Source organism: Erythrolamprus reginae, chromosome 3, assembly GCF_031021105.1.
Source record: "Erythrolamprus reginae isolate rEryReg1 chromosome 3, rEryReg1.hap1, whole genome shotgun sequence".
Lineage (NCBI taxonomy): Eukaryota > Metazoa > Chordata > Lepidosauria > Squamata > Dipsadidae > Erythrolamprus > Erythrolamprus reginae.
Genome location: NC_091952.1, coordinates 237,803,825 through 237,827,899, shown reverse-complemented (window position 1 = coordinate 237,827,899; position 24,075 = coordinate 237,803,825). Strand labels below are relative to the sequence as shown.

General features: G+C 41.3%; 1 protein-coding gene across 1 annotated transcript in view; it reads left to right on the top strand.

The window, feature by feature from the left end:
- Positions 1-24,075, top strand: part of EIF3H (eukaryotic translation initiation factor 3 subunit H) — a 142,421-nt gene that overhangs the window by 101,729 nt on the left and 16,617 nt on the right. The window contains exons 3-5 of the mRNA XM_070748230.1: positions 4,156-4,323; positions 9,555-9,654; positions 20,892-21,041. Of these exons, the coding sequence (XP_070604331.1) occupies positions 4,156-4,323; positions 9,555-9,654; positions 20,892-21,041 (418 nt within the window). The remainder of the gene's footprint in view (positions 1-4,155; positions 4,324-9,554; positions 9,655-20,891; positions 21,042-24,075) is intronic.

Below are 24,075 nucleotides of genomic sequence, written 5' to 3'. Positions count from 1 at the left end.
TGAAAACAGTGAAAATGTGGGTTATATTTTACAGAACCTTACTGTAGATCTTACAATTGTATATACTAGGGAGGGCAGCGCCAATGTTGGGACAGTACAGTCGTTCCCCACGAAGGCTCTGCAGGAAGTGCCAAACCCCAGCTGATCGGACACCTAATTAGGGTCGGAGCCACTCAGATGAGCAACGAAGAATGGAAGCACATTGTGGTGAGCTGTAGGGGGTTGTCACAGACCCCCAAGGCAGCCGCAGCCCAGCTTCCCGGCCATCGACTGTTTCAGAGGCGATTGGAACGTCATTAGCCCCAACACAAAAGCTAGGAGAAGTGGAAATTTGATCTGCTTCCGGATTTAAGCTTCGTAAAATAAAAGATTTTACTCCGGGCTGTTTTAAGGGTAAAATCTTTGCCACTAAGACATTATGATTAATTACTGGACAATGATATTTTGCTTTTATTATTGGAATTTTTTACAGCTTTCTTTTTTGTAGCAGACATACAGTAGTTCTTCTATATACGAGCTGCTCCACATGCGAGTATTCCAAGTTATGAGCCGCGACGGGAGCGAAATTTCTGTTCGACACCCGAGCTCAAATTCGGGATACGAGCTGAGCTTCCACTAGGTGGCGCAAGAATCCTTGCTTCTGGTTATCTCGGCCGGGAAAAACAAAGTCTAAAGCCATTTGTTCCAGATACGAGTTGATTGACATACGAGCTCCGTTCTGGAACGAATTAAACTCATATCTAGAGGTACTACTGTATTTAAATACAGTAACATTCTAATGCCTGTTTTGGATACCCATTTGCCTTGGAGCACAACTGGGGATTGTGTAACTCTTGTTTTGCTTTACTTTTGAGAAATATCTGCTTGTTTTGAACTGAAGAGCGTAGCATACCTGAAACTTGATTGTTGTGGCTGTAAATATATTATGGCTTGCTACTGCTTAGAGATTGTTAACCTTTTATATTTTTAAATTGATGCTCTGAACTATATTTTGGAGTTCTGTTGTTATTTTGTTTTTTCTTTTTACTATTACTTTTTGGCAAATAATTGGATTAGGACAGGAAGAGCCTGAAGATTTGGAACCTTTATAACTCTTCTTTTTTTTCTGTATATATTTCTCCTCTTTTTTAGAGTTGCTTGTTCTTTTCCCTTTTTGGATCTCCCCTTTTCCTCTACATTTAAATCTTTTGGATTGCCCCTCATTTTTTCCCTTCTTTTTCTTTTTTTCTTAATATCGATATTGGAACTTTGATATTGGAACCCAATCATTTTTGACTATTTTTTCTCTTTTTTTTCTTTGTTTTTTTCTTTTCCTCTCGTTTGATTTTTGTGTGTTTTTTTTCCCTTCTCATAACAGTTCTCAAAGTTCTTTAACTTTGTGAAATCCCGGAGAACAACTCAAGTCCCATGTTACTAGAGGAGAGGGCGTTATGTTTGTTAAAAATCAATAGCGGGGAGGAGAAAGCACCCAGTGAACTATTGATCAGTCATTTTGGCATCAATATTTATGAAATTTGAGAGAGACTATAAAGCAATTGATCTGTAACCATTATGAAAACAAAGCAAAGCATTTGAAGAAAGTACTTTGCGGCATTCAGATTAGCAAACTAGTTACACGGTTGGGTAGCATGAAAAGTTAACAGTTACTTAGCTACGTTTAAAATCATATTTATATTCAAAGAGTCAGTTGCAAACCAAAACAAATTATTGAGGGGCAAACAATTAAGTTCTGGTTCTTGCATCTTTCAACTTTTGCAGAGATTTGAATGAAAAGATGAAGGGGATACTTAATGGATTTTCAGATGACACATAATTGGATGATGCAAATGCCTTAGAACAGTGATGGCGAACCTATGGCATGGGTGACACAGGTGGCATGCAGAGCCATATCTGCTGGCATGTGAGCTGTTGCCCTAGCTCAGCTCCAACATGCATGAGTGTGCCGTGCCAGCTAGCTGATTTTTGGCTCTCACAGGGGCTCTGGGAGGGCGTTTTTGGCTTCCAGAGAGCCTCTGTAGGGGTGGGGGAGAGTGTTTTTACCCTCCCCTGGCTCCAGGGAAGGATTTGGAGCCTGGGGAGGGTGAAACACGAGCCTACTTGGCCCACCAGAAGTTGGGAAACAGCAATTTCCAGCCTCCAGGGGGCCTCTGGGGGGCGGTGGAAGCTGTTTTCGCCCTCACCAGGCATTGAATTATGGCTGTGGGCATTCACGCCTGCGCGATAGTGCGCGCACACGCTCTTTCGGCAGAGAAGAGATTCGCCATCACTGCCTTAGAAGATTGATATTACACTCAAGGCAATCCTAACCAGCCTTGATAGTTTAGAGAATTGGTATAATATTTAAGAAAAGTTACGGTAGTTACTAAGTTCACTGAGAAATAACAGATGTGCATATGCAAAAGGGGGAATATTTAGTTTGGTTTGTGAAAAAAGTGATATTTGAAGATTTGAATAGCCCAATCTTCCAGTTTTCAGGCAATGGAGGTAACTTATTCAAAGGTTGAATAATCTTCCCATCAGCTATGGGTGTATACTTTCCTGAAACAAGTAGACCAGTGATAGCTAACCTTTTCAACACCAAGTGCCGTAACTGGAGCAAAATTTATGCCCTCCATGTTTGCTCTACACTCATGGTCCACATGATGGCAGACCATGACATTATATACCTGTGTTGGCCAATTTATGTCATGCGGGCTAGAGGTGGCACATAGGGCCCTCTCTATGCACATGCGCATGGCAGCCAGCTATTCTTTCTCGTTACGGCAGGCACATGTGCACCAGCCAGCTGCTCTCTTCTGTATGCGTGACAGAACCCGGAAGAGCAGCTGCCGACAGTGCACTTGCCCATAGAGGGCTCTGCATGCCTCTTCTCGCATGCCTGCCATAGGTTTGCCATCACGAATCCCAGCGACCGATTAGGTCCCACAGAGTGGGCCTTCTCCGGGTCCTGTCAACTAAACAATGTCGGTTGGCGGGCCCCAGGGGAAGAGCCTTCTCTGTGGCGGCCCCGACTCTCTGGAACCAGCTCCCCCCAGAGATTAGAACTGCCCCTACTCTCCTTGCCTTTCGTAAGCTCCTTAAAACCCACCTTTGTCGTCAGGCATGGGGAAACTGAGACATCTCCCCCGGGCATATACAATTTATGCATGGTATGTTTGTATGTATGTTTGTTTAGTAAATGGGTTTTTTTAAATATTTTAAATTATAACTTAGATTTGTCATGAATTGTTTTATTTTGCTGTGAGCCGCCCCGAGTCTGCGGAGAGGGGCGGCATAAAAATCTAAATAATAAAATAAAATAATAATAAATAAAATAAATCACAGATTCCCTTTACCTGCTGCCTTTACCTGAACATACCAAAGAATCTGGGACCTCCTGTAGACAAACAGGAGCTTCACTAATCTCCCCTTTTTAGAATCACAACTTTAAAAACTAGAATCCATTATAGTTGTCTCTCCAAATTAAGCTAGTAGATATCCCGAGAATCACTTGAAAATCTGGAAGGATTTTGGCCTTCAAAGAATTCAAGAATGACTGGAAGGTGTCTGCTTTGTGACTCTGAACTTTGAAACCTCAATTTCAAAATAGGGCAGCAGATTCTCCTAGCCTTATTGCATGAGGGCAATGATGGCCAACCTATGGCACACAGGTGCCACAGGTGGCTTGCAGAGCCATATCTGCTGGCATGTGAGCTGTTGCCCTAGCTCAGCTCCAACATGCATGTGTGTGCTGGCTAGCTGATTTTTGGCTCACACAGAGGCTCTGGGAGGGGTTTTTTGGCTTCCAGAGAGCCTCTGAGGGAATGGGGGAGGACATTTTTACCCTCCCCTGGCTCTAGGGAAGCCTTTGGAGCCGGGGGGGGGGGGCAAACACGAGTCTACTGGGCCCATCAGAAGTTGGGAAACAGACTATTTCAGGCCTCCAGAGGGCCTCTGGGAGGCGAGGAAGGCTATTTTCGCCCTCCCCAGGCATTGAATTATAGGTTTGGGCACTCACGCATGTGTGATAGTGTGTGCCCATACTCTTTCGGCAGCCAAGGAAAAAAAGGTTCGCCATCACTGCACTAGGGCATCCTTCAGAAATGGCTGAGATTCATATGGAAGCTTATCCTACAAAATGCTGAATTGTCCCTCTTTTCTCTCTCTCCTCTCCAGTTCAATATCAAATGGAAATGATGCGTAGCCTTCGCCACGTCAATATCGACCATCTCCACGTCGGCTGGTATCAATCCACGTACTATGGCTCCTTTGTTACCCGTGCTCTCCTGGATTCCCAGTTCAGCTACCAGCACGCCATCGAGGAATCCGTCGTTCTCGTTTACGGTGAGCACGTGTGGCTTTCTGTATTATTCCTTCCATCACCACCACCACCGCCACCACCAACACCCCAATTCCTCAATATTATTATACGCATCGCCTATGAACTCCCTGCCTCAAGAGCTGCCTTGGCAGACCTTTGGCAAGTAAATACCAACTCTGTGTCTGCAGCAGCCTGAGCAGCAGCAAAGTCTAGACAGAGTTTCCTCCTTTTTGTTTATTTTTCTTGCTATCAGAGCCCTGATGTGTATGTTTTGGAATGCCAGAGGAGCTGCTTCATTTTTTATTCCTCCCAATTCCCATCCCTCGTGGAAGGGGCTAGTGGAACTACACCAGATGTCTTAACAAGCCCAGCTTGCTGGAACGTCTGGCTCGGCATAAGACTGACCAATCGTATAGCAGGTTGCCAAGTATTTCTCTTGTCTCTTCCCCCCCCCCCCTCCCCAATCTTCCCAATTTTTATGCATCTGATAGAAGCATACAAAACCTGGACTGTTTTCATTGCAAGAAGATTCTGCCCCCCCCCCTTCCGTCTTTTCTGCTGATTCCTTTTTCTTTTTTCCCTAACGCCGTTTCCTCAGCTCTCCAAGCCAGATGTTCTGCGCTGTATCAGAACCGTAGGCAATTTAACAGCTTTATAGCTGTCCCCTCCCTGAACACTCACAGCTTTGCCATATCTGGCAAGCTCACATATAGTTTCCAGCTGAGAAGTAAATGTAACGTCCTGAGTGTCTGTCAGAAAAAATACTAATGAATGCGATCAATCTTACAAGCTTGCCCCTAAATTGTTTCAGTATGTTAACAATTGGATTACAGTAAAGAACAAGTTGTTAAAGTATATACTTATTCTGGCTGGAAATATTGCATCATCAGGTCCTGATGAATTTTCCACTTGTTTTACTCTACTTGGCTTTTCATTTTATCACTGATGGCTTAAGAGGTTTTGGGGTTTTTTTTTGCTGCGTTTGGTTTTAGACAACCAAATACAGTGGTACCTCAAGATACGAACCCCTCGTCTTACGAACAACTCGTGATACGAACCCGGGGTTCAGAAAAATGTTGCCTCTTCTTACGAACTTTTTTCGAGTTACGAACCGGCGTTCGGAGACAGCTGGGAAGCCGCGCGGCTGTTTTAAAAGGTGACAGCCGGGCGGCGGGGCTTCCCAGAAGCCTCCCGAACGCCGGTTCGTAACTCGAAAAAAGTTTGTAAGAAGAGGCAACATTTTTCTGAACCCCGGGTTCGGTTCGGGAGGTTGCTGGGAAGCCCCGCCGCCCGGCTGTCACCTTTTAAAACAGCTGCGCGGCTTCCCAGCTGTCTCCCGAAGCCAAACGCGGAAGTTCGGGTTTGGCGTTTGGCTTCGGGAGACAGCTGGGAAGCGGCGTGGCTGTTTTAAAAGGTGACAGCCGGGCGGCGGGGCTTCCCAGAAGCCTCCCGAACGCCAGTTCGTAACTCCAAAAAAGTTCGTAAGAAGAGGCAACATTTTTCTGAACCCCGGGTTCGGTTCGGGAGGTTGCTGGGAAGCCCCCCAGCGCGGCTGTGACCTTTTAAAACAGCCGCGCGGCTTCCCAGCAGTCGCGGAATGCCGTTTTTTTGCGGGGGTTTTTTTTGGTTGCACGGATTAATTGACGTTACATTGTTTCCTATGGGAAACAATGTTTCGTCTTACGAACCTTTCGTCTTACGAACCTCCTCCTTGCACCAATTAAGTTCGTATCATGAGGTATTACTGTATATATATAGGGTTGTTTTTTTTAATTGCTCTTTGGCAAGTCTTTCTCAGCTGTTATCTCGCCACAGACGTTAAACACCTATGTCTTAGAGACTACATAGTGTTTATTTTTTTAAATTCATAATTTTTTCCATCTTTACATGCTCATCAGCATGTTAATGTATTTAAAAAAACAAGGCAACTGGAAACATTTACCTACATAAATGTGTTTTGTTTTGTTTTTTAATACGGAGTCTGCATACTGTGCTGCATCATTTAGCTCCCTTGAGTCTTAAATGTGGTAAGAGGTAATACTGTTTGTTCTGTCGGGCTCTCTGGTAGAATCCTCCCAAAAATGCACAGATACAATTTCAGACACACACACGTTTGAAAATTCAAAACAATGTTCTTTATCATGAAAATTCACTTAAACCAAGCCCTCTTTTGGGATAGCAAAGAGCACTCATCTCCAAACAAACTGGTAATTTGTACAAGTCCCTTATCAGTTCTGTGATAGTTAGCTTGCAGCTGTGAGGCAATTCACAGTCCTTCTTCTGTCACAAAGTGAAACACACTTTGCCCTGATTTAGTTTCAAAGCGGGGAAAAATCAGCACACAAAAGGTCCAAGTCAATAAAGCAGTCACGAAACACAACGATCAGATAATCCTCCACAATGGCCAAACCCACACGCTGCTCTTTATAGCAGCATCACTAATTACCACAGCCCCACCCAACCACAGGTGGCCTCATTTTCTTTGATAATAATCTCTCAGTTGCTGCCTATGCATGGCTCTCCGCATGCGTGGCTGTATCATTAACTCTTGTTCTGAATCCAAGGAGGCGCTAGATAATTGATCCCCTTCTGAGCTGTCTGCCACACTCTCCTCCTCCCTGTCACTCATGTCTTCTTGGTCAGAGGAGCCTTCATCATCAGATTCCACCAGGGGCAAAACAGGCCTGCAGCATGTGGATGTCCCCCCCACATCCACAGTCCTTGGGGCAGGAGCTGGGCCAGAGCTAACCACAACACTACATAGTGTTTATTTTTTAAATTTCCTAATTTTTTCCATCTTTACATGCTCATCAGCATGTTAATGTATTTAAAAAAAACAAGGCAACTGGAAACATTTACCTACATAAATGTGTTTTGCTTGATTTTTTAATACGGAGTCTGCATACTGTGCTGCATCATTTAGCTCCCTTGAGTCTTAAATGTGGTAAGAGGTAATACTGTTGATGAGCGTGTGGACCCTGAGCCTGACTTATTTGCAAGATAGAATAAAAATAAAATAACAATTTGTCCAGCTCATTTTTCTAGTATTATTTTAGAAATTTGATTCCTACTTTCATTTTTCACTTTCTGTGTCGATTGCCAATTTGTTCCTGGAACTATTTAAAATATTGGCTGTCAAGTTTTGAAACTCTAGTCCAGAAAGGGATAACTATGGGACTGCATGTGGTTATCCAGCAGTTTAAGATTGCATCTATGAGATAGAGCTACATAACAGGTAATTTTTGATGATAAAGAGTTTTCTTTGTCTCTTTGTCCCATTTCAAAAATAAGAATAGGAAGAGAAAGCATTTTGGAAGCAAATCAGTTTTGCTTCTCCTGCCTTTACAATTGTCCCATATCTGAGTTTCTGAAACTCAGAAACTGGTTATTTTAAGAGAACTCTCTCCAATATTTACCATATTTTTCCATCTATAAGACACCCCCATGTTACATGTAGCTTCTTGTAGTATTCACACTACCAGCCATCACTATGCAGAAACCATCTTGTTAGAGTGAGTAATACAACAAGAACAGGAAATGCATCACAGGAACAATAGAGATGAAACCTAAAGTGGCAATATGATACAGAAAACAACTAAAAAAATTAGAGAGGAATGATAGAGTTGCATAAAAGAGAGGCTCATCCAGCACGTGTGGCCTTCTCCTCTGCCTCCTATGTATAAGACACCCCTCCATTTCCAAGTACCACAATTTTCAGAGTATAAGACGCACCCCTTTAAAAGAGGCTGAAAATTTGGGTGTTTCTTATACTCTAAATTTAGCTTTTTAAAAACTTTTTTATTTTCAGCCCTAACGAGGCGCTAACAATCTTCCTGGCTCTTCCTGGCTTGCAGCCTTTTTCATTGCTAATCTTGCCAAACAAGGTTTTTTTCCAGCCCTAAGTCTTTGCCAGCTTTTTTTCATTGCTACTTGCTCCAAAGAATGTTTTTCCAGCCCTAACTGGTGCTAACGATCTTCCTGTCTCTTACCAGCTTGCAGGGTTTTTCATTGCTACTCTCCAAAGGATTTTTCCAGCCATAAGTCTTTGCAGCCTTTTTTTCACTACTGCTCACTCCGAATAATGTTTCTTTTAAACCATAACCAGGGGATAAAATAATGTGCTGAAGTTAACCAGACTAACAACGCTAGTCAGATGACTACTATTTTCCTCCCCCAAAACTAAGGTGCGCCTTATACTCCGAAAAATATGGTAAATATTTTAAAGAAAAAGTTTAGCATCTTATACACAGAAAAATACCGTACCATTCACTCCCAGACTAAAGGGGAGACAGGAATTTAAGAAACCAAGCTTTAATGCACCCCATTCTGTGGAATTGTCTTTCTAAATTTCCACTATTGCATGTTACTTTGAAATTAAACCATTAAGATGTTCTTTTAGAGATAATCTGTTTTGATCGTTGCATAATATTTTGACATTCAAGCCTAAAAAAAAATAAAAGTTTTAATAATGCCAATATTACTACTACTAATACAGTAGAACCCCGACTTACGAGACTAATTGGTTCCGGAAGGAGGCTCGTAAGTCAGAACGCTCGTATGACGAAACATTGTTTCCCATAGGAAACAATGTAAAGTCAATTAATCCGTGCAACAACAAAAAAAAACCGCTGCCGCCGAACGCGGAAGTTAGCGTTCAGAGACAGCTGCGAAGCGGCGCGCGTGTTTTAAAACGTGGCAGCCGGCCTGGGGGGCTCGGGGGCTTCCCCCCGAGCCCCCCAGGCCGGCTGCAACCTTTTAAAACACGTGCGCCGCTTCGCAGCTGTCTCCTGAAGCCGGAACGCTAACTTCCGCGTTCGGCTTCAGAAGACAGCTGCAAAGCAGCGCGCGTGTTTTAAAAGGTTGCAGCCGGCCTGGGGGGCTTGCCAGCACCCCCCCCAGCCCCCCAGGCCGGCTGCAACCTTTTAAAACACGCGGGATACGAGCGCCAAGGAGCTGTCTCCTGAAGCCGAGACAGCTCCTTGGCGCTCGTATCCCGAATGTGAGCTCGGGAGGCGAACAAAAATGTCACTCCCCTCCCAGCTCTTATCTCGAGTAGCTCGTAAGTAGAGCTGCTCGTATGTCGAGGTTCCACTGTACATGCAATTTGTGTTTCATTACTCCACCAATTGTGGTTTCATAGATGGATCAAAACAGTGCTGACATTTTTTTCCTAATAATTAAAAGACATACAAAAAATTGCCCAATGTGAATTGCTCAGATGAAATTTCATTGTTTTCCTTTTGTTTTCTCTTAGATCCTGTAAAAACTGGACAGGGCTATCTCTCCCTAAAAGCATATCGCCTGACACCTAAATTGATGGATATTTGCAAAGAGAAGGATTTTTCTCCAGAAGCGTAAGTGCAAGAAGAAATTCTGGATGTGGGTGGCAACTGGACCGATGGCATAAAATTGTCAAATCATTTGCAGTGAAACTTTGTAAAACCTACATAGGTCTGATATATGTGCTTCCCCCGTAGCTGCAAGTATTGGGAGCCTTCACAAACTGATATGGTAAAGAAGCAAAATTTGCTTTGCCAAGGAAAGATTTGTTACGCCTATCATTCTAGACAGAGGGCAGGCACTTAAGGCAAATGAAATTGAGCAGAACAGATGGAAAATGTGAGACTTCAATTCTTCACATAGAAATGTGAAGATCAAGAATCCTGGTTTTAGCTGTTTTACTGTGTGTGTGTGCGTGTGTGTGTGTAATTAAAACTTTAAGATATAAAGAAATAAAGTGGCTTCTGATATTCTTCAGAGCAGTTATAAGTACAAATATAATTTAACCTCTCTCTCAAGCTTTATCACATTCTTTTTATAGAAATATAGAAACATAGAAGACTGACGGCAGAAAAAGACCTCATGGTCCATCTAGTCTGCCCTTATACTATTTCCTGTATTTTATCTTACAATGGATAGATGTTTATCCCAGGCATGTTTAAATTCAGTTACTGTGGATTTACCAACCACGTCTGCTGGACGTTTGTTCCAAGGATCTACTACTCTTTCAGTAAAATAATATTTTCTCATGTTGCTTTTGATCTTTCCCCCAACTTTAGATTGTGTCCCCTTGTTCTTGTGTTCACTTTCCTATTAAAAACACTTCCCTCCTGAACCTTATTTAACCCTTTAACATATTTAAATGTTTTGATCATGTCCCCCCTTTTCCTTCTGTCCTTCAGACTCTACAGATTGAGTTCATGAAGTCTTTCCTGATACGTTTTATGCTTAAGACCTTCCACCATTCTTGTAGCCCGTCTTTGGACCCGTTCAATTTTGGCAATATCTTTTTGTAGGTGAGGTCTCCAGAACTGAACACAGTATTCCAAATGTGGTCTCACCAGCAGTCTATATAAGGGGATCACAATCTCCCTCTTCCTGCTTGTTATACCTCTAGATTATATCTCTATAATCTATCCTGTCTAACTATCAAAATCATAATTCACAAGTTTATTCCTCCCCCCTCCCCCCATTTTTTAATGCAAAAATAACACAAAAGGCTTCTAGTCATCAATAAATGTAGGTAATATCATTTCTGTAATCAGTGAAGTCAATTTATACTTTTCAGGAAAAGCTGTCAAGTTAACCGAGCATTCCTCCATTCTGCATAATGTCAAATCTTTCCATGTTTACATATAATAATCTCACCACAGTAATCTTATATTTCATGGCTTTTCCATTAACCTAAAATGAGCTGTTTTACTTCTGAGTATTCCTTTGCATATAATGGCCTCTGTTCTAATTTTTAACAAAACTAACAAGGCCTGCATAGGTAGGAGCTTGAAGACCACAATCCAGATTCTAACCTTGAGTATGTATGGCCTAATTTACATAATGTGCTTAAAATTATTGAATTCAACATAATGGTCTCGGGGTTACACATCATACTAAAGAAGAGTTTATAACCTGATCTGATCTGAAGGTGACAATCATTTTTTTAAAAGGTTTTCTGTAGCCTAACTCCAGAAGGTACTAAATTGACACATCTCGTTCATTTTTATAAGTTTTTAGTTTTTTTAATCAGATTTCTTGGCAACTTAATAATAATTAATAATAATAATAATAATTTATTAGATTTGTATTCTGCCCCTCTCCGAAGACTCGGGGCGACTCACAACAATAATAAAAACAATGTTATAGCGAAACAAATCTAATATTAAAAAAGAAAGCATATAAAACCCTATCATATTTAAAAACCAAACAACACATACATACCCAAACATAAAATATAAAAGCCTGGGGGAAGGTGTCTCAACTCCCCCATGCCTGGTGATAAAGGTGGGTCTTGAGTAGTTTGCGAAAGACAAGGAGGGTGGGGGCAGTTCTAATCTCCAGGGGGAGTTGATTCCAGAGGGCCGTGGCCGCCAAAGAGAAGGCTCTTCCTCTGGACTTGTCCCTACAGTTTTCTTGATTTCTTCAGAATATTAGAAATGGTTTGTCATTTGCCTAAGGCTCAGACAGAATGATTGGCCCAAGATCACCCAGATGGCTTCATGCCTAAAATGGTAAAGGAATTCTTGGTTTGTAACCCAGTTCCTTCACCACCACACCAAACTGGCTCTTTGATTTTGTTTATCTTTTATTAAAATTAAATGTAAGTAATAGTATTGTATGATAGCATCAGGCTCATTTTGTTTGGGCTTCTTCAAGTAGGCATGTCACACTTAGTTAATAGTGGGGTGATAGACTTTCAGGATTTTTTTTAGTAGGGTGAAGACAAATTACTACTTTTTTTGGTCTATTAATGACTGTGTAACCCCTTTGCATAGAGTGGAGTTGGGGGCAATTGAATGGATCTGAGCATTTACTAGCCAGATGCCCTTCCTGATGCCTTTGCGCAGCTCAAAGCAGATATCTTCCCTTTGCACCCAGAGAGAGAAATATCTGCTGCTATCTAGGATCAAATTCCCAGCCTACTGATTGTGAGGCAAGAGCTCTACCTCTAGACCACCATGCTACTCACAAGTTACTACTGTATGACTGCATGAAATGGTGTCTTGAAGTCATTGGGAATTGAGATTTGAATTTATAATACAGTTATTCCCTATCATAGTGTTTCCTGTTTATATCACATATAAACAATCTTAGTACATGTTCTAGAGATCTATAAAGGCTTGTATGCCTTTATCTGGGATAAATAACAACAACAACAACAACAATAATAATAATGCATCTCTGAATTAAATTGTAAACCCTATGACCAAGTTAGCATAATACCCCAAACAAACAATGAGTTGCTTAGCTGGGTGTGTAAATCCAGTCTCTTATTTTGAAACTACTGAAACTACCCTTCTATAGCCTTATCTCTTATGTAGTCTTCTGAATGAAGGAATTGCCTTCCATTTTCATCAAATCGTTTCTGTGGGTACCAGAACAAGTATCTTTTAAATGACAAGAATTGCCACATTTGTTCTAGTTGCAGAACAAAATGATCTTAAGGCTATATTTGGGACAAATATTGATTGACCCTTTAAAATGTGTTTTAGAGCCGTGGCTCGGTAAATCGGTTGTATCAGAACTAGTGGGATTTTCTCTGAATGTCTTTTAAAGTGTGTTTCATCTTGATTTGCTGCGACAAAGCTTTTGACATGAACATTAACAAAATTGAGTTGAACTCTAGTCCAGAGCAATGATGGAATTTTCCCCCTAAATTGCTTGAGCCCAAAGCACTGTTTCTCCTCCGATCATCACTAGTCAACCAAGGGCACCTTATTATATAGATTGATCACTTTTATGACTTAAGAAGAACAGAGGAGATCCAGGGGACCTAGAAAACTTTGAATATATTTAGTATAACAATAAATGCTTTAAGATTGTATAATCTGACAGATCCCCGTTGTATAAAAGCATCAAAAAATCCCCCAAAGGTTGTCCTGTCCTCAGGATGTATGAGCAGTTTTGCATTGTGATTCACTACAACAGTTGGCAATTCTGAAGATGCAGATGTATATCTATTGTATACCAGCTGGACAAAGCTGTTCTAGATAATCACGCCAAAGCCTGCTCATTGATTTAAACAGATTTTGAATCCAGGATCTCCTGTGCTATGTGACATGCCATTTTGAAGTCTTGTTCCTATAAAAATAACTTGCAGTACAGTTTTCCCTCGATTTTCGCGGGGGATGCGTTCCGAGACCACCCGCGAAAGTCGAATTTCCGCGAAGTAGAAATGCGGAAGTAAATAAACTATTTTTGGCTATGAACAGTATCACAAGCCATCCCGTAACACTTTAAACCCCTAAATTGCAATTTCCAATTCCCTTAGCAACCATTTAGATTATTATTCACTAGGGTTATTTATTAAAGTTTATTTAATTTTTTTTTTTATTAAAGGCAGACAAAAGTTTGGCGATGACATATGACGTCATCGAGCGGGAAAAACCATGGCATAGGGAGAAAAAACACGAATTATTTTTTAATTAATATTTTTGAAAAACCGTGGTATAGACTTTTCGCAAAGTTTGAACCCGCGAAAATCGAGGGAACACTGTATACCATATAAGGTCATGGCAAATGAAGATATATAAGATATATGATTATGCTTATAAGGCTTTCTAGATTAGGATGACAATATTAACAAGTAAGCAATTCAGGGATAGATCTAAGCCAGTGATGGCAAACCTTTTTTTGCTCAGATGCTGAAATAGTGTGCTTATGTACATTATTGCATTTGTGTGCATGCCCACACCCATAATTCAAAGCCTCCACCTCTTCCCACTTCCCTGCACATATGTGCACACACACACACACACACTTCCCCGTTTCATGACTTCCCAGGCTCTAGAATCTTTTTGGAGCTTGGAGAGGGTGAAAACGGTCCTCCCCCTGCCACCCGGAGACTCTCTGGAGGCCGAAACCGCCCTCCCAGGGCCTCCACGCGAGCCAAGAATCAGTTGGCAGGCACACAGATGCGTGTTGGAGCTGAGCCAAGGCAACAGCTCATGTGCTGGCAAATATTTATTTTATTTTATGTATTTATTTTGTCCAATACACAATAATACGCAATGAAGGTAATAGAGGACACCTTCTAGGAAATAGAATTAGAGAAAGAATAGAAGAGAGTTTGCCATCACGGATCTAAGCAATTGTAGAGAATATGTTTTCATTTCTATGAATAAAATAGAATAGAAATGAATTGTGTTAGAAAATGGGGAAATGTATGTATGTAGCACAGAAGCCAATCTTTGTACCATGGATCATTGGTGCGGTCTGTGAGAATACTGAAGGGAGACAGTGTTAACGAGACAGTGGCATTCTGACTCAAAATGTCAAGAGATCTTGGTGTATCACCCTCCAAAAGAAAGTGAAGAATACCGACATTTCATTAGATGTGCAGATGTGGGACTGCATTTATTTTAACATTAGAAAAATACTGTACCTATTTTTATTTAATTTTTGTATCTCAAACTCCAAAAGGGATAGGTTAAAACTTCAGAAGAAAAGGATTTAGGGGTTAGTGATTTCTGACAGTCTCAAAATGGGTGAACAGTGCAATCAGGCGGTAGGGAAAGCAAGTAGGATGCTTGGCTGCATAGCTAGAGGTATAACAAGCAGGAAGAGGGAGATTGTGATCACGCTGTATAGAGCCCTGGTGAGACCACATTTGGAATACTGTGTTCAGTTCTGGAGACCTCACCTACAAAAAGATATTGACAAAATTGAACGGGTCCAAAGACGGGCTACAAGAATGGTGGAAGGTCTTAAGCATAAAACGTATCAGGAAAGACTTAATGAACCCAATGTGTACAGTCTGGAGGACAGAAGGAAAAGGGGGGGACATGATCGAAACTTTTAAATATGTTAAAGGGTTAAATAAGGTCTAGGAAGGAAGTGTTTTTAATAGGAAAGTGAACACAAGTACAAGGGGACACAATCTGAAGTTAGTTGAGGGAAAGATCAAAAGCAACATGAGAAAATATTATTTTACTGAAAGAGTAGTAGATCCTTGGAACAAACTTCCAGCAGACGTGGTAGATAAATCCACAGTAACTGAATTGAAACATTCCTGGGATAAACATATATCCACCCTAAGATAAAATTGAGAAAATAGTATAAGGGCAGACTAGATGGACCATGAGGTCTTTTTCTGCCGTCAGTCTTCTATGTTTCTATGTTAATTTTGCAGTATGGTTTCCAGATGTGGCCTACAAAATCAACAGTGACACTTGACGGTCTGGGTAAAATCAAGGCTTATGGGCCAGTACTTATTATTAAAAGTCAAATTCTTGTAAAAAGATAGTCAATGGCTGTGTGTTTGTTTGGAACCACAATGAATTCTGGAGTTTCCTTCTGAAAAAATAATATCTAATAGCATGGTCAATGAGGATGTGAAAAGCTGCTAAGAATGCATTTAGCTAAACCATCCTTCTTTGCATTCAGGTTGATGTTAATCATAGCACACACAAGATTAGCTGAACATATTACCTATTTCTTCCTGTTTTTTATATCCACAAGTATCAAATAATTAAAGAGAACTTTAGAACATCGGAATGTATGGTGCACATAACTTGATTAGCAGCTTGTACTCTGAAAGTCCAGTTGAAAGATAGAATTGAAGTAAGAGATCAAAATTATGATGTCTCCATCTCTAGAAGATGTTGATATCTTCCTAATTCCAGGTGATAGCTAGAGGAAAAGATCAGGGTATTCATTGGCGAACATTTGATTAGTGACATAGATACAAAGGTTTAAAGTTTTCCCCATCCAATTGTTACTCAGAAGAAACAAGATTTAGATTATTCTTAGAGGTGGAAGGGACCTGTAGGTCATCTAGTCCAAACCCCTCCTCAAGCAAGAGTCCCTACACCATTTCAGACAAATGTCAGTCCAACCTCTCTTTGAAAGTCTCAAGTTGGAGCGCTCACAACCTCCGCCGGCAAGCTGTTCCACTGGTTGATCTCTCTCACTGTCAGAAAGTTCATCCTTATTTCCAGGTTGAATCTCTCCTTGGTTAGCTTCCATCCATTAATACTTGTCTGTCCTTCTGGTGCTTTGGCTAACAATCTTGACCCCCTCCTCTCTGTGGCAGCCCCTCAAGTATTGGAACATTGCTATCATGTCACCCTGGTCCTTCTCTTCGCCAGACTGGCATGCCCAGTTCCTACAAGCGCTCTTCGTATGTTATAGTTTCCAGTCCCCTTATTTATTGTTATTTAAGTTACTGGCATAAAGGGGCAGTGGTCACCTCCAGTTCTCTGAGAGACATTTCTGCTATCATGTGGCCAGCTTGAAAATATGGAAGGCAGTAATCCGGCAAAGCAGCAACTATTTATCTAGTTGCATTTGAATGCTTTCAAACTGCTGTCAAATAAATTCTGCATTTCACAAGCTATTTTCTAGGGGTTTCATCTAGTTTTTCCTATAACATTTTTTTGTAACCAGATTGAGAAAGTTGGGGGAAAGAAATTGTAGATGGCATGGTTTCTTTCTAAAATTGCAGACTAAAAAAAAAGGAAAGCTTTCTCCAAATGATCTTTTCTTTCCCCTTTTGCCATTTGCTTCTCTCTACCCCCCCCCCACCCCCCCCCAAAGTCTTCAGCTTTTCAATTTTGTTAAAAATTAAAAAGAAATCCTGGGGTAATGCTCAGACTAGGAAAGAAGGGGACAGCCTGTTGGGTGTGGAGGTGGACAGGGTGCTATGTAAATATTTATTTCACAATTTGGAGAATGAAGTGTTGGTTCCATCTTTTGCAAAACTGCAAAAAAATCATCAACTAGTATTTGAGAAGGGGGAAATATATTTAGATAGTAAGCAGCCAGAATAATAATAATTGGGTTTTCTTATGAAACTAAAAGATCCCTTTGAAAGTTTGAGCAAATAAAAACAAGAAGGAAAAATCAGGAGGGCTGAGAGCAATTTAAATACCATATTTTTCGAAGTATAAGACACATCTTTTTCTTCCCTAAAAGAGGCTGATAATTTGGGTGCGTTTTATACTCTGAATGTAGCTTCCCAGCACCACCATCACAGCCCTAAGTAGCTGCTAATGATCTTCCCAGCTCTTACCTTGCAGGCTCTTTCATTGTTTCTCTTTGCAAAGAATGTTTTCTAAGCCCTAAGTCTTTGCAGGGCTTTTTTTCATTCTCCACTTGCTCCGAATGTTTCTTTCCAGTCCTAACCAGGTGCTACCCATGTTCCCAGTTCTTACCGGCTTGCAAGTTCTTTCATTGCTGCTCTCTGCAAGGAATGTTTTTCAAGCCCTAAGGCTTTCCAAGGTTTTTTTTCACTGCTCTAACTTGCTCTGAATAAGTTTCTTTCCAGCTTAACCAGGTGCTAACAATGTTCCCAGCTCTTACCAGCTTGCAAACTCTTTCACTGTTACTCTCTGCAAAGAATGTTTTCCAAGCCCTAAGTCTTTGCAAGGTTTTTTCCAATTGTTCTACTTGCTTTGAATGTTTCTTTCCAGGCGCTAATTATGTTCCCAGCTCTTACTGGCTTGCAAGCTCTTTTTAATTATTACTCTCTCTGATTAAAGTTTTTTTTAAAGCCCTCACCAGGGGATAAAATAATGTGTAGGCTAAGGACACTAGCCAGATGAATACCTCTCTATTTTCCTCTCCAAAAACTAAGGTGCATCTTATACTCTGGTGTGTCTTATACTCTGAAAAATACGGTACTCAGCTGCCCCCATCCATCCATAGAAATTGAATGCCAGGGGTTGTTTTTTTTAATTGGATTGTGGTACAAAGCACAGATGTGTGGAAGCCTTTAAAACTCACCTATATTTTTAAATTATAAATGAAAACATGGTAAAAATAAAACAAATGAAGGACAATAATGGTACTCTGCAGTGTACCAAGACTGAAAATCCAAGAATCCCATTTTGTATTGATCTCATTCCCAGAACAGATGACATCATAATATGGTTGCCTGGTTTTGATTTAGCATGTCCAGTCATTATGGTTTGTAAACAGTAATTTATAGTTTGCCATGTCATTGAACCCAGCCAGTATGGGTTACTTTAATGGCTAGAATGTTGCATGTATCTAGCCAATATTCGTTTGTCAAAAGACAACTGCCAAGATTATGCCTCTATTTTTTATATATATATGCTGATTTGAAGCATGTAGGACTTCCAAAAAATTATTGTTGTAGTATTTCCCCCTTCCAGTCTCTAATTCATAAATAATTATTTAAAAGTAACTGGCGTAGCAAACGTGCCTGGAGAAAGGCCAAGTTCAAATTTGTGCTTGGAAAAGCTGTGTATGTGTATTTGTGTGTGTGTGTGTGTAGGTTTATATGATTTTATCACAGAAGCAAACCAATGGTATATTTGGCGACGGTGGAGTTCTTTACAGAAGGAGTTCAGAAATAAAGGCAGCACCACTGTTGTGGAATATTTAAGGCTTGGGGATATAATTTGTGTACACGCACATACCACGTTTTCCCCAAAATATGACCTACTCAGAAAGTAAGTCCTACCTTGATTTTTACACGTGTGCCCAATATAGGTCCTGCTCCCCAAATGAGCCCTAATTAAGACTCTGCACACCTCAGGGTGCAGAGGTAAAAATTAAGCTAAGGTGGGGATGGGGATGGTGAGCTGTCCTACTACTTACCTTCAGATAGTAGGGCAAGGCTTTCCTGAAGGCCTCTATAGCTGATAACAGAGGTCCGGATCGATCTGAAGCTCTGTAATTGGCTGCAGAGGGCTTCAGCATAGCCTTGCTGGATGAAGACATTCTTGAAGGCCACTGATAGGAAAAAAAAAAAGGCCTGGGGCAACTCATGCAAGTGAAGTGAGTCAGTGGACTACTTTCCCCTTTCCCACAAAAAAAAGACTTGATGGCTTTTTTGGTGCCACCCCCCTCCAAAAAAAGACAGAGTCTTATTTTCAGGGAAACACGGCATAAACACACGCACACAATCTACCTACTCTATCTATCTATCTATCTATCTATCTATCTATCTATCTATCTATCTATCTATCTATCTATCTATCTATCCATCCATCCATCCATCCATCCACACACATACACTGTACACAAGCACATACACACACTAGAGAGAAAGTGAGAATTATAGTGTGTGTGTATTTATTTATTTATTTTATTCATTCATTCATTCATTCATTCATTCATTCAATTTTTATGCTGCCCTTCTCCTTAGACTCAGGGCGGCTTACATGTTAGCAATAGCACTGTTTAACAGAGCCAGCCTATTGCCCCCACAATCCGGGTTCTCATTTTACCCACCTCGGAAGGATGGAAGGCTGAGTCAGCCTTGAGCCGGTGATGAGATTTGAACCGCTGACCTTCAGATCTTCAGTCAGCTTCAGTGACCTGCAGTACAGCACTCTACCTGCTGCGCCACCCCGGCTCTGTGTGTGTGTGCGTGTGTGTATGTATGTATGTATATTTGTGTGTGTGTAGTGTATGTATGTGTATGTACATGTACATATATGTGTATGTGTATGTGTACATGTACATATATGTGTGTGAATACAGTATATCCACACACACAATATATATATATATATATATATATATATATATATATATATATATATATATATATATATATATATAGAGAGAGAGAGAGAGAGAGAGAGAGAGAGAGAGAGAGAGAGAGATTGTTCTGAGTTCGAGTTTTGCCCTGTGTAATGTTTTGCATGTTTATGCGACGTTTCGGTGAAATCACATTCACCATCATCAGGCTGAAGTTCCAAGCTTCGTGTTGTTGTAAAATGTTGTAAAACAAATATATATATTTGTTTTCGTAAATTTTCACAGGTATATGTATGTAGATTGTTCTGAGTTCGGGTTTTGCCCTGTGTAATGTTTTGCATGTCTATGCGACGTTTCGGTGAAATCACATTCACCATCATCAGGCTGAAGTTCCAAGCTTCGTGTTGTTGATATCTTCTATTCAATTTTTGAGTCTTGCCTGGACTGGTCCCTGCAGTTTTATTGGCAAAGTTTTTGGGAAGTGGTTTCCCATTGCATCCTCCTTGGGGCTGAGAGAGAGTGACTTACCCAAGGACTGGTCTACGGCAGAACTAAAATCCACAGTCTTAACCACTATCCCAAACTGGCTATAATTTACTGTTGGCCCTATTGACAATGACTATCACCTCCAGTATGCCAAAGACACCAATGTTTCTGTATATTGTTAGGATGGTTTAGTGATGGATATGTTGCTTGTCCTCCAATTTGTTGTTTCTAAGAGAACCAAGTTAAGCTTAAAAGGAACCCCAAAGTTCTCTAGATCTTTTATTTATTTATTTATTTATTTATTACTTGGATTTGTATGCCGCCCCTCTCCGAAGACTCGGGGCGGCTTGATACGATTACTTCTTGACTCTTCACACTTGTAGCCCAAGTTTTTTTATTTTGGTCTGTTTTCCCATAAAACTGTTTACAGGTTCATGGAATAAATCAGTTTTCCTCCAGGCTCTTTGACTTCCATGCCTTCCAAAAATTTATCTTCCGTGATTAGAAGAATGGGGCAGAGTAGTCTCTGCAATGAGAAGCTGAGAATATTGCTTGTTTCTGGTGTAATAATAATAATAATTTATTAGAGTTGTATGCCGCTCCTCTCCAAAATATATATTATTATATATATACAGTATATGTGTGCTTTTCATTTCAGGTTGAAAAAAGCAGGAATTGCCTTTGAAAACATGTTTGAGGAAGTCCCCATTAACATCAGGAACTCCTATCTGATCAATGTCCTTCTTTGGGAGCTGGAAAAGAAGTCAGCAGTTGTAAACAGACATGAATTGCTCAGCCTTGCAAGCAAGTAAGTGCTGATTTGAAATCAAAATGCAGTATGTGCTTCTACACTTTAGTTGAAATCTAAAATGAGAAGACAGTCATTTCAGAAATACCATTTTGAATTAGTATGAAATTGACCAAAAAATATAGGCTAGATCAGTGACGGCAAGCCTGTGCCACATGTGGCGTTGCCCTATGTCAGCTCCAGTGCTCATAGGTGCACTGGCCAGCTGATATTCAGCCTTCTTTCCATCCGTTTTCGCGCTTCCCAGGCTTCAAGAAAGCTTCCTGAAGCCTGTGGATGGCGAAAAACGGCCCAACAGGCCAACTGGAAGTTTGTTTATTGATTTGTAAAATTTATATGCCGCCCAACTCCAATTGGACGCCAATTGGTGTTCACTTGTGTGCATCACCCCCCAGCCTCCTTTTTGCTGTCAGAGGTCTTCAGGAACTTCTTCGACTTTAGACAATTGCAACTAGACCTTGCACACCTTGGGCTTTCCTGGAGGCCTCTACGGCTGATAACACAGCTCCACATCCATCCAGAGCTGTTATTGATGGATGGGTGTCAACAGACTCAAACTCAACCCGGATAAGACGGAGTGGCTGTGGGTTCTGCCTCCCAAGGACAATCCCATCTGTCCGTCCATTACCCTGGGGGGGGGGATTACTGACCCCCTCAGAGAGGGTCCGCAACTTGGGCGTCCTCCTCGATCCACAGCTCACATTAGAAAACCATCTCTCAGCTGTGGCGAGGGGGGCGTTTGCCCAGGTTCGCCTGGTGCACCAGTTGCGGCCCTATCTGGACCGGGACTCATTGCTCACAGTCACTCATGCCCTCATCACCTCGAGGTTCGACTACTGTAATGCTCTCTACATGGGGCTACCTTTGAAAAGTGTTCGGAAACTTCAGATCGTGCAGAATGCAGCTGCGAGAGCAGTCATGGGCTTACCCAGGTATGCCCATGTTTCACCATCGCTCCGCAGTCTGCATTGGCTGCCGATCAGTTTCCGGTCACAATTCAAAGTGTTGGTTATGACCTTTAAAGCCCTTCATGGCATCGGACCAGAATATCTCCGAGACCGCCTTCTGCCGCACGAATCCCAGCGACCGATTAGGTCCCACAGAGTGGGCCTCCTCCGGGTCCCGTCAACTAAACAATGTCGGTTGGCGGGCCCCAGGGGGAGAGCCTTCTCTGTGGCGGCACCGACTCTCTGGAACCAACTCCCCCCGGAGATCAGAACTGCCCCTACTCTTCCTGCCTTCCGTAAACTCTTCAAAACCCACCTTTGCCGTCAGGCATGGGGGAACTAAACATCTCCCCCTGGGCACATTTAATTTATACATGGTAAGCCTGTGTGTGTGTCTGTTAGTATATGGGTTTTTTTAAATCTTTAAATATTTTAATTAATTGAATTATTTATGATTTGTTTTACACTTGTTGTGAGCCGCCCCGAGTCTTCGGAGAGGGGCGGCATACAAATCCAAATAATAAATAAATAAATAAATAAATAAATAAATAAATAAATAAATATTGGCTAGAGAGGCCTTCAGGAAAGCCTTGCCAGCTGCAGAAGAAATGGGCTGATAGATGCGAGGCCCAGTAGAAACTATCTGAAGTTAAGCTCCACTTCCATTTGGTTTGTGAACTTCCATTTGGCCTGCTGGTGCATTTTTCTGAACCCTCGGGAGAGCGAAAAACAGCCTAATAGGCCTATTGGGAGTCCGGAAGCTAGAGTGAGGCCTGTGCGCAGGGGGCAACATGGAGAGAGGTTGCGCACATGCGCGGGAGGCAGCATGAATCCAACTTCATGCAGAGTTCAATTTCGTACAGTACTGTTCCAGCTGACCATAATCCATCCAGAATCTTATCTGTTTCGTTAAGCAAATAAACAGCCATTCAAAATGGGAAACATTACCAAAGAAATTGATGTTTTGAGTACATGGGAATTTCCCTTTTAGTGGAGGTTCGCATCCTCATGAGATTAAAATTATTATTAAGAAATCCATTTTTAGGCAGTATCACAAATTCTCAAGTGATTGAACAGGAAGTTGACTCTTATCTTCAAATTACATCTACGTAAAAACAGTGAGAACTTGACAAAGGGTTATTCTGTGTGTCTTTCTCATTTTCACTGCCCCAAAACTTTCAGCTCCCAATTGAGCAACCTTAACCTAGAATAAAGGCAATAATTTCTATAATGATTTCAGCAGGACAGATAATCATGTTCTTCAGTCTGTGTGTGTTTGTGCGTACAGGTGAAACTCAAAAAATTAGAATATCGTGCAAAAGTTCATTTATTTCAGTAATGCAACTTAAAAGGTGTAAGAAAATATATGAAAGAGACTCATTCCATGCAAGGCAAGATAGTTCAAGCCGTGAGTTGTCATAGCTGTGATGATTATGGGGTACAGCTCATGAAAGCCCTAAATCCACAATGCAGAAGAGCTGAAGGCCGTTTTTGAAGCATCCTGATCTTCCATAATACCTCAGCAGTGCCACAGGACGATAGCTTCCATGCCATGCCGCATTGAGGCGGCAGCAGGTAGAGTGCTCTACTGCAGTCCACTGAAGCTGACTTGTAGATCTGAAGGTCAGCGGTTCAAATCTCATCACCAGCTCAAGGTTGACTTAGCCTTCCATCCTTCCGAGGTGGGTAAAATGAGGACCCGGATTGTGGGGGCAATAGCCTAGCTCTGTTAAAAAAAGTGATATTGCTAACATGTTGTAAGCCGCCCTGAGTCTAAGGAGAAGGGCGGCATAAAAATCGAATTGGAATCGAATCGAAACCAAGTACTGAGTACATATGCATGCTTATATTTTTCAGAGGTCCGATATTGTTCTATGTACAGTCCTTGTCTTCTTGATTGCATGTAATATTCTAATTTTCTGAGATTGAGGATTTGGGGTTGTCATGAGCTGTGCCCCATAATCCTCACAATTATGACAAATCACGGCTGGAACTATCTTGCCTTGCATGTAATGTAGTTAGAATATTCTAATTTTTCGAGTTTTGTGTGTGTGTATAAATTTTCAACATCTAATGTATCACTTTCT